At 40.6% G+C, this 16065-nt stretch overlaps 1 protein-coding gene across 1 annotated transcript; it reads right to left on the bottom strand.

Moving 5' to 3' along the window:
- Positions 1-5603: 5603 nt before the first annotated feature.
- On the bottom strand, positions 5604-15834 carry gusb (glucuronidase, beta). The gene is given in 12 exon segments (XM_035911490.2): positions 5604-7924; positions 8097-8232; positions 8297-8461; positions 9495-9575; positions 10585-10735; positions 11902-12080; positions 12176-12328; positions 12445-12632; positions 12820-12962; positions 13346-13527; positions 13983-14168; positions 15384-15834. Coding segments are annotated over 12 exon segments (1911 nt in total). The 5' UTR covers positions 15600-15834; the 3' UTR covers positions 5604-7793.
- Positions 15835-16065: the final 231 nt, after the last annotated feature.

The raw sequence follows: 16065 nt of genomic DNA, 5'->3' as shown, positions 1-16065 counted from the left end.
ATACTTTCCACCAGAGATGCCTTGGCCAGATGCGTGTGAGGCTTGATAGTGATAGCATGCCGGGGCACATCCTTTCTTTACATCAGCAAGAACTCTGACGACCAGGATGTCTTGGCTGAGCCGCAGGGAGGGGTGGCCTTCAATTAGGGCTGTATAAGTCTTTCTTTGTGGTCCAGCTTTTATTTTGCATATTAAATCCATCTCTTTCCCTGCTTGAATGTGTACCTTATGACAAGTGTAAACAACAGGGCCCACTGTGTCATCCATATCACACTGTTCAGTGCTCCCAATCTCTAGCAGGGAGGTGTACCACTCCGGATGAGTCTCCTTGACCTGGAGAAGGAACTGCTGGCCGTAGGTTGCCTGAAGGTGGCTTCTGGAGGCACGGAGGACATTAGTTCCCACAAGCAGAGGAACAGAGGAGCGGTACTCTGTGTTAGTGACAACAAAAGCAGGCACACCCTTAAACTCTCTCCCCAACAATTTCAGGTTGATGCGTAGCACACCATGGTAGGTGACACTCTGGTCCCCTGCACCTTCTATGGGTATCTTAGAAGGCTGTAGCTTTTGTTTATGGAGGGTGGAGTGGCTGCGCCAGTACTGATGCGTAATACTGGTTATCTGGGAGCCAGAGTCGATGAGTGCCCTGCACTTCATTCCGTTGACTTCCACCTCCCCCTCATTCCTGGGACCAACTAGGGGAGTGCTCTCTCCTCCGTCACCTTTGTTCACCTGCAGTGTGGGGACTTGCTGCTCGCCCATGGTTGCCCCGGTGACCATGGGCTTTATCTGTTTAAAGGCTGAGCTGAGTAAGTGTTTCCCTCCATGGGGGTCACAGGCTGAGGATCGTGTGCCCATGTCTGATCAGGCCCTGGGAGCACTGCTCTGCAAACTATATGTCCTTGCTTCCCACACCGGTAGCATGTGACCACTGACATTGGGGTTGTAGTTCCAGGAGGTGGTCGGACTTTCAGTGGAGTGGCAGAGAATGGAGCATCAATTCTCGATTCAAGGTGGGTCAACTTGGCCATCTGCTCCTCCTGGCTCAATGCTAATTTCTTGACCATCTCTGCTAGCTCTGACCAATCTGAGGAATGTTTAGCCTTTTCTGCCTTCACATTCACACTACACTCTGATGCCACTTGTACCTGGGCATACGTTTTCTTTGACTTGTTTTGAGGCTGGAATCTCTTTGTTTCTTTTGCTAAATTTCGGGGCTCAGCCTGCAGCTCACTGAAACTCAAAAGCCGGGGCTTCATTGGCGAGATCCTCGCATACACATCCTCATCATTAATCCCCCGTATGAACTGCCGGGTGAGATTACTGTCACGGTCAGGGAAAGGTTTGCCTCCTCTTTGGTTTTCTTCCACAGCTCGCAGTGTTGCCTCCAGTGCTATAGCATATGAACAGGCAGACTCCCCAGACCTCTGAACACGCTCATAAAAGTCCGCTAGTAGATCTGAGGAGCTCTGTGTGTCGCCATACTCTGCTCTCAGTTCATCGAATGCCCTTTCAGGTGTTTGGTCATGGAGAGGTAGATTCAGGACCAGCTTTCGGGCTTCACCAGTTAGGTGACGCACTACCGTGGAAAAGCAGAGGTGAATGGGGAGCTCTATTGCCTCAAGAAGATACTGCATGTCACGAATCCAGTCCTCTACAAGCACCCTGCTGTCAGCACTGCCAGTGAAGGCTTGGACATTTTTCACTTGATGAGTCTGTATAAAACCACCGTAAGCAGCTAGTGGGGGGTTAGCATTGGCTGCAGCCCCGCCAGGAGCACTTAAAGAGGTATGCACCTGCTGGGGGGGTATACCAGGGTGTCCACTAACTTGGGGGTCTAAAGCAGAGGTTGGTACGTGCATTGAGGCAAGGGTGCTGGGTGGGGCTATAAAACCTCCATGTGTCATATTCACGATAGGGGGCATGACAGTGTTGGAGCTTATAGTAGCTAAAAGCTAATGCTTCATCTTGCATTACTTCGCCCGAGTGAGTGCTCTGCTAACAAGTGGGAATGTAGCCCGAAATTGCGGCAGATATTACAAAATGGAACATGCACACAAACTGCTCATACCCTCATCAGACAGTACATGAACCTCTCAATAAACAAAATATATGCTTGGCTTAAATGACAAACCGCTATTTTACACAGTGGAACACTTCATTTTCAACAAAACCAATGCAGTACGCCACTGACAGTGCTTACCTTCGCAAATCACAGTAAACACTGAACCAAGATGGCGCTCGCGCGAACGAGAAATCGGAACTATGGTCAAATAGTTCCGCTGCATATGTATGGTAGAGCTAAGCAATAGTCAAAATTGCTTAGCTCTACCATACATATGCAGCTCAACAGCGACACCTTGTGACTTATTCCAGTCACTGCCTTACAAATGTATTTTCACTTAAACAAGCAGCTGTTTTTTTTTATGTGCATTAAAGTTATATAAAAATTTAACAGTGCAAATGCAAATTCCTTGCTGACAGTTTAACCAAAAGGCATTTCCAGTGGAAATTGCCCGACATATCCTCAGCATAACCATGTATAATATCCACAAAACTTAAAAAGAGGTTATACACACACAATACCATAATATTATGTTGAAGCACAGTACATATCACTCCGCGAGGCTCCTGCCTACGATAGCCGTAATGCTCCGACAATCTATCAAGCAGTGCGGCTTCATAGCTTAGCAAAGTCATACTGAAACATTTGACAGATTTTCGAGCGCCGTGTACCACATAAAATCGTTTCGAGGTCAGTAAACACAACCAGAATTCATACATAAGACACACGGGATTATAAGGGGCACTGTCGATTTTCAGAAAAATCAAAGGATTGATTTTAAGTGTGCTGTATTTTCCAAAAAAACATGGTAATAACGACAGCCCGCTGGCATGTTCTACCAAAAATAGTGCTTTGTTGTGTATCTGACAGATGAAAGCTAAACCAGTTCCACACCACTGAAGTTGCAGCATTTTTACAAACCAATTCTGGTTCATCCATTTCCTTTAACGATCCACTTTCGCTCTTCTCATTCTGCGTAGCTGCCATGTGCGTATGTAAACAAAGGCACTGCGCTTGCGCGTTTTACCCATATTCTATCGCAATATTTAATTTTCATTACACCGGTATTACCGTGAACGGTATGATATAGTCCAGCCCTACTTGTAAAGAGTAAAATAGCTATATTTAAAAAAACAGAAGTTACATTGTCAGTACAGTGGAAATACATTTCACATAAATAATTTAGTGCTGAACAAGAATTAAAATGTTTAAAAACGAGTTAATTTTATGATGTTTGTAAATGTAGTTAAAAATGAAGTACAGATTACACTATTGTGTTTTGTTTATCTTTGTGAAATAAGTGTTATTGTGATACATTGTGGATCTGATATTATCAATGGATTTAAGCAACATTTTGTTCATGTTTTGTCAAAGTTGTATTGAGAGATTTATACAGTCTCTAGCTCAGGGAACTGTGGCCATGTATGGTAAACTGGACTGAAGCATAAGGCCATTTCTTTGCAGTTAGTGTGGTGATACCTGAAGCTGTTCTAAGCTGTTGTGAAGAATAAACCTTCCTGTTGTGAAACTAACATCACCTCAACGTGTGTCCCTTTTTCTATTCTTTATCACAGCACCACACGTTGTCGAAACAGGAAGCCAGTTGCCCCTCTGGTTATCATCTTAGGGAGGCAACATGAGCATTTCTGTAAAAGCAGAAGTTTAGGCACTTTTGCTGGTCTGGAGCATCTGTGGGTGTGTTTACAGAATGCCAAGGGGGAATGACATCAGCTGTGGTCTCAGATAAACAATTGTTACTGCCCATCAGTCTGGTTAAGGTTATAAGGCTATTTCCAAAACGTTTCAAATTAATCACTCTACAGTGGAAAATATTATTTACAGATGGAAAACATCCAAGACAGTCGCCAGTCTTCCCAGGAGTGGACATGCCAGTAAATTCACCCCAAGGTCAGACTGCAACGCTTGGTAACTACAAAGCCCGCCAAGAGCTACACCTCAGGCTCAGTTAGCTTGCTTAAAGATAAAGTTGATGACAGAACACTTTGACAAAGATTGAACAAGTAAGACTTGTTTTTAAAGTCTTTTTTTCAGGTGAAAATTTTTACATTTCATTTGGAAATCAGGGTCCTCGAGTCTGGAGGAGAGGTGTAGTAACTCAGAATCTAAGATGTTTGTGAAATTTCCAGTATCTGAGTGGAGAAATCAGAGTCTGGAGTGTACTCTGATTACTTCACAGCACAGTGGGAGAGAGGTGGTGCTCTAGGGACTGGGATTGTTTGACTCCTTGTGTCATTCACCACACTCACCGTGGAGTACTTGATTGCTGTTGATGACCTATGAGATTTGAGTACCTATCCTACCCAAACCTGTTTATAGGCAGAATGTGGATGGAGACACTGAAGATTTAGAGAGATTTAGAGTGGAATTTTCATGTTTGGTTGAGGTTGTTCAATGTCTGTAAGTGGCAAAGGAGGGTGGGTGGTGGAGACTGGACATGAGTCTTACCCTTACCCTTCAGAATTAAACACAAGAGACACATTAAACTTTTAATTTATTTTTAATTTAGAATATCCTTTTGATGATCACCATGACTGAAAAAATAGCAGGTTTATGGAAAATGACTGATAACTTTAGATACCCAAGATTTCCAATACTGAGATTTTATGTAGAGAACCACACAGGAAAGTTTATGAGTAAACTTTAAACTTTGTGTCTTCAGTAGCCTTTATAGAACACAAAGGGTCACACAACAGCTCCTGGATGATGAACTAGTTCTGCCTCTAGAACGACATCTAGGACAAATGCTGCCGTTAGCTCCAGGATATGCAAATGGTAATAAGGGAGTTAGAGGAGTAAAAATACACTGTAGCAAGATGCAGTAACATGTAAGGCTAGGATGTACATGATCTAAAAGAGACAGCTTATAAAACACAGATATTTCTTTGTAAATTACTACGTGCCTGACCACTACTATTTTTTTCTTGTGTGGTTAGTGAATAGTGAATCATTAATGCAGATGAAATAAACCAGCACAGAACATAACAGCATTAGTAACAGTATGTGAGCATAGAGTATCTCCAATGTGTCTCAGTCACGCCAGCTGAATTTCATTAATTTAATAGCAGTGTAATCGCGGATACAGATTAGTGTTTAATGACATGTATCTAACCTGATAAGTAAACATCTCTCATAGTTGAACCAATTGAGAAAAAAAACAAACCCTTAAATGTTTGGAAAAACGGGCCTGAAATAAGTGAAAAGCAATCAAAACAGTTCTGTTTTATGAAAAGTAAATTTTAATGGAAAATGTCTGCAGCACTAACTCTGACAGGTGTAACGAGTTTAAATGTTTAATATTTGTCCTGCTGGAACTCAAAGGTCAACCACGTGATGACGGTACAGCCTGAGTCACTGATAGTGAACAGTCTGATTGCTGTCACGCCACGATCCATGATTGATACGTCAGTTAACCTTTTAGGTGTCTGTGGTCTTTTTTGAAAATGGTGACGGCGGCACCGTCCACTCCTGAACTGCACTGCATATGATGAAAATAATTAAATCAGATACTGTTTGCATGTTGAGTAGATTGTCTTTAATAAATTCATTACAAAAGTGTCGAGTGTTTATTTTCATTTACACACACACACTATTTCATCAAATAAATCACCCTTTTGAGCACCTAAACATGCTCAGATTCTTAATTTTGTAACACAGAGATTGAGTTATGCATATTAAAATTAATAACAGATTCATATGTAAACATTAAATCACAATCATAGCGCCACCTAGTGGCAACAGAAACTGTCATGTTTTACACTTCGGGGGACTGGGTGATTGACCTGAGCTATCTAAAATTTGGTCAGAAAAGCCTCAAGGAGTTGGTATTGCTTTATTTTGAAAACAGTCAGTTTCTAACAAAGGGTGTGACCCTGGTGAAAATTTTGATATTTCGAATGAAACACAACCTTGCTTTAACTCAGACAGATTGTCCAGTCCTGACCTGAACACATCAATAGCAAGCAATAGTGAGAGCACCACCTAGTGGCAACACAAAATGATGTTTTGTACTCTGATGTACTGCTACACTCAGACTGACCACATCCACCTCAAAAGCAGTCTGAATAAACTTCAGAGCTTCATGGTGCTTTATCATGAACAGTGTGATTTCTCATTCAACAGTGAATCCTAACATGGGAATTCAGCATAAAGAAACAAGATGCTGTTGAGGGGCTTGGAAAACCTAAGAAGTCGTGAAAACTGGTACACACCTCCAAACTGATAAAGGCTTTCATGTTTTATGGGTCATAGTACCACCTACAAAATTATTATTATTATTATTTTTAAAATGTAGTGTTATGTGTATTTAAATGTTACAAGTGTTTATACTGTAACATTTCATCCATGTGTCTGAAATTTAGCAGCCTTGTGGAATGTCCTGACAACTTCAAAAAAGTCTCTTGGAGCCATATCTTAAACCCAACAGGAAGTCAGCCACTTTAAATGTCAGGTGTAATTCTGGCATTTTCACAATTTTCAGGCCTTGTACTTTAACTCCTCCTGGATTGGATCAACATTACCTTTGGTGAGTTGAATCTAAGCCTTGGCGATGTTAAACTCTGAAGCTTTTGAGTTTTTGTGAAAGGGCTTTTTTGTAGCTAGCTGTGTGCCAGAATTTTGATCATTCCCCACTGGACATGAAATGTCAAATAAATCTTAAGTAACTTTTGTCCCATCTTACCCACACTTCACATGATTGATTAGAGTCCATGTCTGGAGACATCTATGTGCCAGTATCAGGTCACCCTTATGGCACCTCCTATTCGCAATCATCCCATGTCTTTCCCCAGGACACTGACATAGAAATGAAGCCTGCTATGTAAAAGAGTTTTGGTCTCTCTTCTTCGGTTGAGCAATTTTCTTTGATATATGCTATAATTTACAAGCATCCGTGCACCCACTACACTACACTTGTTCTAAAAATTTCAGTCAGTTTAATGAAATATATTTTGGTCCTATAAACTCTGTGGTCTTTTTGCTGTCTCCTTTTGTCTGAATTCTGGGTTGGCTCATGACAAAATGAGGTCTTGTCCTCTTTAAAAACAGACTGGTTTAGTGGGTTTTAGCCTGCTTTCCAGTGGCATTAATTTCGTTTGAACTTTCCTGGTAGGGGGCTTGAAGGGGACGTATCTGACAGTGTAATTTATTTAGAGAGATTCATTGGTATCTTTGGGGGAGAGAGAGCTAAGTCACTGGTTATTCAGGTAGTTTGTTTGTTGGTGCATTCGTTCTTTACAAGATGTGCTACTGCCATTCAATTCAATTCAATTCATTCAATCTCTTTCACTTTAAACAGTAAATATGTTTTCTTTGTTCTATTATGAATAAAATGCAGGCTTATGAGATTTGCAAATTATTGCAGTTTTAAAAAATCTGTTTTATGATATTATATTTTATAATTTGCGTCAGACTTTTTTAAATTGAGGCTTTAATTAGAAAAGGTGAACTTCACAATAGATAAGGCACAAGAGTCTATTTTCAATCACTGTAGACCTATAAAATGTTCCCTACAGCTGGAATAAAGTATTATAAAGTTCATTAGTTAAGATCAATATGTATACACACACACACACACACACACACAAACACACGCACACAGATGTTGTTCAGACACAATATCACAGTATTGGTTCAGCATACTGCTTACACAGTGTTGACTATTTCCCAGACTGGCTACCATCAGAGTTTCAGAGTGATCAGAGTTATCTAGTCAGTCAGGAAGCAGTCTGCCCGTCTCATTAGCCAGCCTCCAGTACCTCTTCCTCAAGAGGAACGCTGCTGCCTTGGGCTGCCTTTGCCTGGTGAAAATACCCTTCTTGTTCCCCACCACACGATAGATTCCTGCAGACACAGCACAGTTTGACAAGAACACTGTCACAGTGCAGAATATAATAAGCTGAATAAATAAAGCTCTGGTTTTTAACCTAATGGCTGCTTCCCTAGAGCTTCAGCTATTGTTGTATTTAACTGCATTTCTGGTTCTACAGGTTGCTTCATTTTGAAGCTGCAGTACCTTGTGCAGTCATGAAGTCTGCAAAGTTCCAGATGAGTTCACCAATGAAATACTGATTCCTCTTCTGGTCGAACACATCATGGTAGCTTTGCAGGAGAGCATTCTGGTACTCCTCAGTGAACATCATGGGTGGATCCTAAAGAGTGACAGTAAGACTTGTTAAAGGTGCGGAACTGACTTGTGAGTGAGTGTATTCTTACCATGTGAAGCCCTGGAACTGCATCTGCTCCATATTCACTCTGGATGATGGGTCTCTGGTACTTTCTGTACCAGTTTTCCAAATGAAGAGGAACGATATCCAACCGGCCTTGATCAAAATACCAGGCAAAGTAACTGTTTACACACACTACATCTACATAGGGACCCTAGAGAAAAAAAAATAACCCAGAAAAGGATTCAGAAGTATTCTTCAACATGGTTATGACTTACAGTTATTTATTAAATATTTATCACACAATTTTCTTGCAATCACCCTTTAAATAATAAAATCTGTAAGATGCTTTTTATCAACCAGTTTCAAGTTGGGTAAATGAGTGCATGCCGCTTCTGTTTTAAAATAAACACCATGCCCCACACTGACATGCATTAATGTTCCTCGGTCAACTGCATTAAACTGGAGGCTCTGCTCTTCATCTCTTCATTGCCTAGGTGAATTGTGGTATCAGAACTCCACTCTCAGTTTATGATAACAACCGCATCATAGGAGTCAAGACGCAGCACATATTACGCATTATTGTATGCAGATGATGTTTTACTATACTAACAGAACCACACTCGTCATTATCTCCATTGAAGAATTTTGTCTCTGAATTTCGTCTTTACTCAGCGTATAAGATCAATATAGACAAAACTGAGGAAATGGATGTAAACAATAATATTCCAAAGAGGGTGAAACATACGCCTTGTCCATATGTCCTTGTCCTTGATGTAAATATGTAAAAATTGTGTATGTTTCTGTTCTGTGTCTTGTGTACTGTTTGTTTGTATATGTGTCTTTCCTGCTGCTGTTACACCCACATTTCCCCTTGTAGGACAATTAAAGGATTATTATTCTATACTCAGTTGACTAAATTTACTTACTATGAATTATTAGGACTTAAAAAGAAAAATCAACATGGGTTTTGTGAGCTGCTCATCTGGTGTTAATTAACTAACTTAGTTAAATTGCTATCTTGAGCAGGGCTCAGACCTGAAGCACTCAATGTGATTCATTCCACTTAGTACAAACTTCATCTTTTAACATGATTATAACAGAGGTGCTACTTAGCAAATTCTGTTACACTATTATCATCAACAATGTGTCAAATAAAAATTCTGGAAACTAAAAAAAAGAAAGGGATGTGCAGACTTTGTTTAATATGTGATGTTGACATTAGTGTGAAGGATGAAGAAACTCACCCCTTTGTCCATGTCAGCTTCAGTGATTGTGACGTAAGTGACGGGTCGGGTTTGGTCCAGAGCTTTGGTGTGCTCAAAGTCCTGTAAGGGGGTAGAAAAAAAGGAAGTGATTTGATGTTGGGCTCAAATCAGCAAAAGATGTGTCTTGAAATGCAGCTGTACTAAATACAGGAAATGCCGTCTGGGACATACCAAGTGTTGCTACATTATGGGGAATTGGCTGGAATTATTTCTTTTAAATGTTAAATTTCCTTCCTTAGTTGGACATTTAGTTGTCTTATTTCTGTTTAGTTAAAATAAGTGTTTGTTTCTTAATAATTACATTAGTGTTTGTCTCTAAGTTCTTCTTTGCTTGTTTTTTTTTTTTTTTAAGCTCAATTGTTTGTTGTTTTATGCTCAATTTAGTTTGGTTTTAAATGTTAGTTTGTTATATTTTGTTGCCATTACAATTAGGGCCAGTAGGATACAGAATATTTAAGCTCAACATGATATTTAGTAAATTAAAAAGCCGATATTCCAAAATATCAGCCAACTTTTATTTATTTGATCATTTTTCCCTCTCTCAAACATGACTTGTTCACACTACACTACACTTGTGTTTGTGGGGTTCCAAACAACAGGGACGTTGCAGAGTTGCACCTTCTAATGGCTAAACTATGCAAAATCAGCACTCTACTTTTTAAAAAAAATAATTCATCACTTCAGCTCTAATTAGTTCTGTTCACTTGATTTCTTAGGGCTCCCTGATCACCTTTTGGGGTGTTTTTTTTTTTTTTGTAAAACAAAATCCACTTTTTAAAAAACTACATTATGTTACTCATGCCTAACTAGCTTTGTCCCTCATACCAGTTATCAGATGGATATCAGATGCTACAGACAAACTGATCTTTTCTACCAGGATTTTAAGAGTTATTACTGTTACACCTTCAGTGTGATAAAGCACATATTTGAGAAGTAGAATAAACATCAGAATTTACATTTTCAAACAAACGGAATAATCCAACATCATGTTGCTTATCTGTGCAGTGATGACTATTTGAAGAGTGGCAATAATTGGAGCTTTACACCTCAAAAGAAAAATAACCTGTACTCACTTGAAATAAAATTCAGCAGGAGGCATCTCTGAGGCAGGCTCATTGGCTACCGACCACATGACCACAGAGGGATGGTTCTTGTCCTGGCGCACAAGCTCGTCCATGACAACCAAGTGGTGAGATAGAGAGGCGTTTCGAAAACTGCGACTATCAGAAAGGCACAAAAGATACAACTCAGCCTGAGCTGAAAGACTAATGACTCAGATCCATCCACACTGCAAGATGTGAAGACCTAACTCACAACTGTTCTACTTTCCAGTAAAGTTCAGCTATTGTGAGTTAGTCTTTTATTATAAAATGTAATATTATGAGTACTGTACACATTCAGGTCTGAAACATGTGGACAGACGCCAGTTAAAAAAATACGAAAAAAAACCCCCACTCCAATTTAAACATGTGTATGGCAGACAGTCATCTTATTGTCTGATACTGTCAGGGTCCTGGGTCTGAGCAACCCAGGGACCCTGAGCAGTTATGGACTAATATTACAATGTATGTATTTTGTATTGCTGTCCCTCGTTCTCCCTGCTTGTAGACACATGTGCATGTAGGTGTGTGTGTGTGGCCCTGGCAGGTGATTGGCCACACCTGAACACCTTGACACACCTGCAGCTGATCAGGCCTGTCAGAGGAGCTACTTGAGAGTGTGGTGGAGCTCTCTCCGACGCTGGATCATTGCGTGGCTTCACGTTAGTCTCTCGACCAGTTCTTAGTTTGAGTCTCCTGCATTATTGTGTGTCTGACCCTGCCTCTCTCTTATGTCCCCAGGAGTAGCGGGAGACGAGAGGGCAGCAAGCATGGGGTGCTCATCACGGAGAAGCGGAGACAGGAGCACTAACACTGGGAAGAGGACATGTCATGGGAGTCGGGAGAGCACGGGATTTATTGTCATGTTTTTCCATCACTGTAAATAAACGCACTGTTTATACACAGAGCACCGCGCCTGGGTCCTCATTCCCCATATCCCCACGGTCTGCCAGCCAGACCTTGACAGATACACTGTGTGACATAGCTGTAATTAACTTAGGAATGAAGTCAAGTTTGATATGCAGACTGAATGCTAATAGCCTATGACAATCACATGTCATTTCATGCAGTATTCCTATTGGTCACAATAGTGTGTAACATTTTTTGGCAATTCTAACTTGGGCAGCATGAAGTTCATAAAGAGTTTCAGCAGAGGTGGTGTTGGACAGCATGTGCAGTTTTCTCTCTGTCTTCATATGCTGTGGCAAACAGAATTTTTCACTTTTGACCTTACTGAACCCTCAAACATATCCAAAGGTCACACAGATATGTGTGGTAACACTTACATGTCTTTGATGCCAACACCTGGGCACTCATCTATCACCACAATCCCATGACAGTCACACATCTGCAGGATCTCCTCAGCATAGGGATAGTGGCTGGTACGGAATGAGTTGACCCCTAACCACTTCATTAAATTAAAGTCCTTTACAATTAGGGGCCAGTCAAAGCCTCTACCACGAATCTACAACACATTAAAACCAGAAAAGTAAACATACGGTCATTGGGGCCTATTTTCTGCAAAATTTAAAGGAGTTTCATCCTTCTAGGGGTACTTACGTCAGAGTCCTCATGCTTATTGACCCCATGGAAATAAAATGGCTTGTTGTTAATGAGGAACTGGGTGTTGGTAACGTTTATTGTGCGGATACCAACTGGCAGAGTATACTCATCCTCATATGTTGATGTCTCACTGACTGCAATTAGGTGGACCTCGATGTTGAAGAGAAAATGTTAGAATAATCGAAACAACACAACCTGGCAATGCTCAGTCAAACCACATCACACTGCAGAAACACACCTACATGCCTGTGAGCATGTTGCCTTACCTTCATAGAATAAAGGTAACCTGGATTCTCGTGCATCAAGTACGGCCACCACAGCTTCACATCTACCACTCTAAGCCCTCCAGATGACCCATTGGAGGAGGCCACAAAGTGGCCATCTTTGTCCATTAGAGTAATGTTCAGAGTGTTGCTGAAGCCACCTTGAACAGATACTTTGTATCTGATAAGACCTACAATGCAGAGGAAACAGCAACATCTAATGAATAGACAGAAACTGCACATTCAAAGTCTGATGTATATGATGCGGATGCTAATCTCTCTGAGTTTTTGTACATCAGTTTACCTGCTTACAAATTCTTTTGTGCTAGTGAGGATTTTAAATCACTGTGCATCACTGTATTAATTAATTTAATTTACCAGTGTTATCCATGAAGTTGGTCTCCACTGAGATGTCATCCACATACACCTTAGGAGTAGTATACAATAGTACAGAACGATGAATCCCAGCATAGTTGAAGAAATCAAAGTGGATGTTTTGCACAAAAAACCCATCAGGATACCTGCAGACCAAACACAGTCTTCTCATCATTTACATTCTCACTGATGCATCAGCTTAAAGTTTTGAAGTGTGGCAAGGAAGTCAAAAAGAACCCAGTATCACACAAAATGTGTAATAGACACTCTGGTCCACTGTGTCCATTTCACGCTTTGCAGGACACACATGCAGAAGTTGCATTACTAGCAGGGGAAGATAATATATGTAAAGGCAAGCAAAAAAATATGACGTACATTCCAGGTCCTTTACTGCAACTTACTGCAACTTCTGTTTGCGTGTACATTTTATGTTTTGGAGAGGCAAAGTGTGAAATGGACCAACGTGCCTATTACTTGCTTTGCCATAATATTAGGTTGGACAAACACATGAACCAAAGAAAGAGCCTACCTGCTGCTGTCATTCATGTACTGGATGGTGCCTGGAGGAAGAGTCTCCAAAGTTAGGGTGTTGTTTACCGCGATGGTGATTCTGCATGGCTTTGTTGGTTCCTTGCGGATTAAACTACTAATCTCTGCCTCAAAAGGAAGATGGCCACCTTCATGCTCTGTCACTTTCTCTCCATTCACCCACTGCAACAGAGAATGATCACAGTTTTACATGAGCTGAAATTTAGTGATACACAATCTCATTTAAAATGAAGCAAGGATGTATTTTGAAACAATACATTTCTTCCTTATTTTAGCAAAATGCATGTATTACAACAGCGTTAATCCACAGGTTTAATGAGTTTAGGTTCTAAACAGTCCAGACTTTTTTACCCACTGAAAACACAAAATATTAAGCAAACTCTTAAGTCGGTGAGATCTTATATCAAGAAATTCATCTGCTGCTGTAGCAGATTTTTTGTAAAGTAAGCATATTTTTTCAAGAAAACATGTGTTTCGTTACATGATGTGTTTTTCTGTAATATTTTCAAATAAACAACATGATTTTTAAAATGATTTTTGTGGCGGATGATAACTTTTTATTTGAATTTATTCAAACTTTGAGTGAATGGCTCATAAAAGATGCAGGTGATACTCACCACTATTGAGTAATAGTGAGCACTTCCCACTCTAAGAACTACTCTTGTTCCCTCATTGGAGATCCAGCGGGCAGGCACGGCCACCTCTCGGTCATACCACACCCAGCCAATGAAATCTCTCAGTGTGGGGTCCTGTGTGATGTCATTGTAGCTGGCAGGAACTGGCATTTCAATCACTGGACCCGACTAAAGAATACAAAACAACAATAAGAAGACAGGACTTTACAGGGATACCCATGGTAGCCATGTTTATTATATTATATTATTTATTATTAATTTTAAAGTAGACAATATACATATTTATCTAATTGAGGTCATTTTGATTCTCTGAGGTCATGGTAAGCTCCCTTCCTGGGAGTCTGGCCCTAACAAGATGAGACTTATTAATATAAAATTTCAACCTTTGTTCTGTCGGATTATGATATTATTTTATGCCATGTTAGACCCCTAATTAAAGATTGTGAATTATTATGTAGTTTTAGTTTGCATTATGCTCCTGAATTAGAAGAAGGTATAACTATTACATTTGGTAAACTGATTTGCATTACATTAGACTGCTGATTTATTGTGAATGAATGATATTGTTTTATGATGCATTATACTGCTGAGTTATAAGAAATACTGTTCACAGAAAGTCATCGTCTCATTTGTCTGGTTAGAAGAGAACAGAGCATACTGCCCCATCTCATCAGGAGCAGATAAACAGGGAGCCAAGGTCGTAGCTTAGGCGCTGTGTGTGAGAAAGAATGTGAATGTTTAGGCTTTTATGATTAGGTGGGGGCCACTAGAGGCTATAAGAGTTTGATCAAGGCTCCACCATTTTGAGATCTGATGCTGTCTGCTGTATGGTGTCCATCTCCCACGCGTGTGTTCATTAAATCATCGTTTGACTTGACCCGGCCGGACCAGTGTGGTTATTTTTGGTTTTCCTCTTGTATCCATCCCCAATATTTGAATCCGTAACAGTTCTCATTTTAAAAATGTTTCCTTCTATTTTTTTCTTTTTCTAAAATTGTGAATATCTTCAGCTCTAAATGTCTCTACAGACCTCAAAAGGAGGCACAGTCTGACAGGAATGTATCCTATTGTGTGGCATTTAAAGGGCTGATAAGCCAAAAATATTTAGTTACCACTGTGAGTCAAACTGATACGTTTATGCATGCCTTACTGCTGTGCTGCTTACATAGTTATTTTGCTTTTGTTTGGGGGGGGGGGGGGGGGGGGCATTCAAATTTTATTTTAGATTTTCTTTTTTGGTATAACTCTACATAATTGCAAAATGTTTAAAAGTTCTTGTTTACAGAGAGTAGCCTACTGTATGCGACCGTTGTATCCATGTCAACAGTAAAACAACGTAGACTGATTTGTTTCATCTGACTTATCACCTCCGTTCCCGCTCACCTCTGTCAGCCGACGTTTGTGCCAAGCCTTCTCGAAGCCCTCGTTCCTGTTGGGGGACCCGTCAGCCCTGAAATCCCAGAGCCCGTTCAGCTCCTTCACCTCTCTGAAGGAGGACTCCTGGGGAAAGAGCATGCCACCGTCCAGCGGGAGCACCGTGCCAAACACTGATAGCAGCCACAACACACGGAGCACCGCGAAGCTTCCAGGTACAGACATCCTGAAGCCCTCTCCTACTGCCCTCTCAGAGAGGAACACCGTTTTAATCACCTGTTCTGGGGTCACATGACAGCAGCCGCTATTTTACATCGGTGACGAGATTTTCCGACTCTGCTCCGAGATTACAAAGGGCAGATGTTTCGAAACAGGTGAAGTCTGGACAAAACGGGGACACAGCAAACTAACAGAAAGTTCTAAAAAAAAAAGTCATCTCAACTTGCATGAAGCAGGACAAACAAGCTGTGGCTACAATGTAGCTTGCCATCACCAGTGTGTGAATGTGTGTGTGAATGGGTGAATGACTCAATGTAGTGTAAAGCGCTTTGTGGTCCTTAGGGACTAAGTAAAGCGCTATACAAATACAGGACATTTACCATTACCATTTTAAGGCCATTTTGTTTTCACCACAGAGAAATATGGTGTTAAACACATTTCTTCCTTATCTGTGAATATGAATGTGAAAATG

Source organism: Neolamprologus brichardi, chromosome 10 (assembly GCF_056152115.1).
Source record: "Neolamprologus brichardi isolate AB-2024 chromosome 10, ASM5615211v1, whole genome shotgun sequence".
Lineage (NCBI taxonomy): Eukaryota > Metazoa > Chordata > Actinopteri > Cichliformes > Cichlidae > Neolamprologus > Neolamprologus brichardi.
Note: the sequence above shows the minus strand (reverse complement) of the source record. Positions and strands in the feature narration are given on the sequence as shown.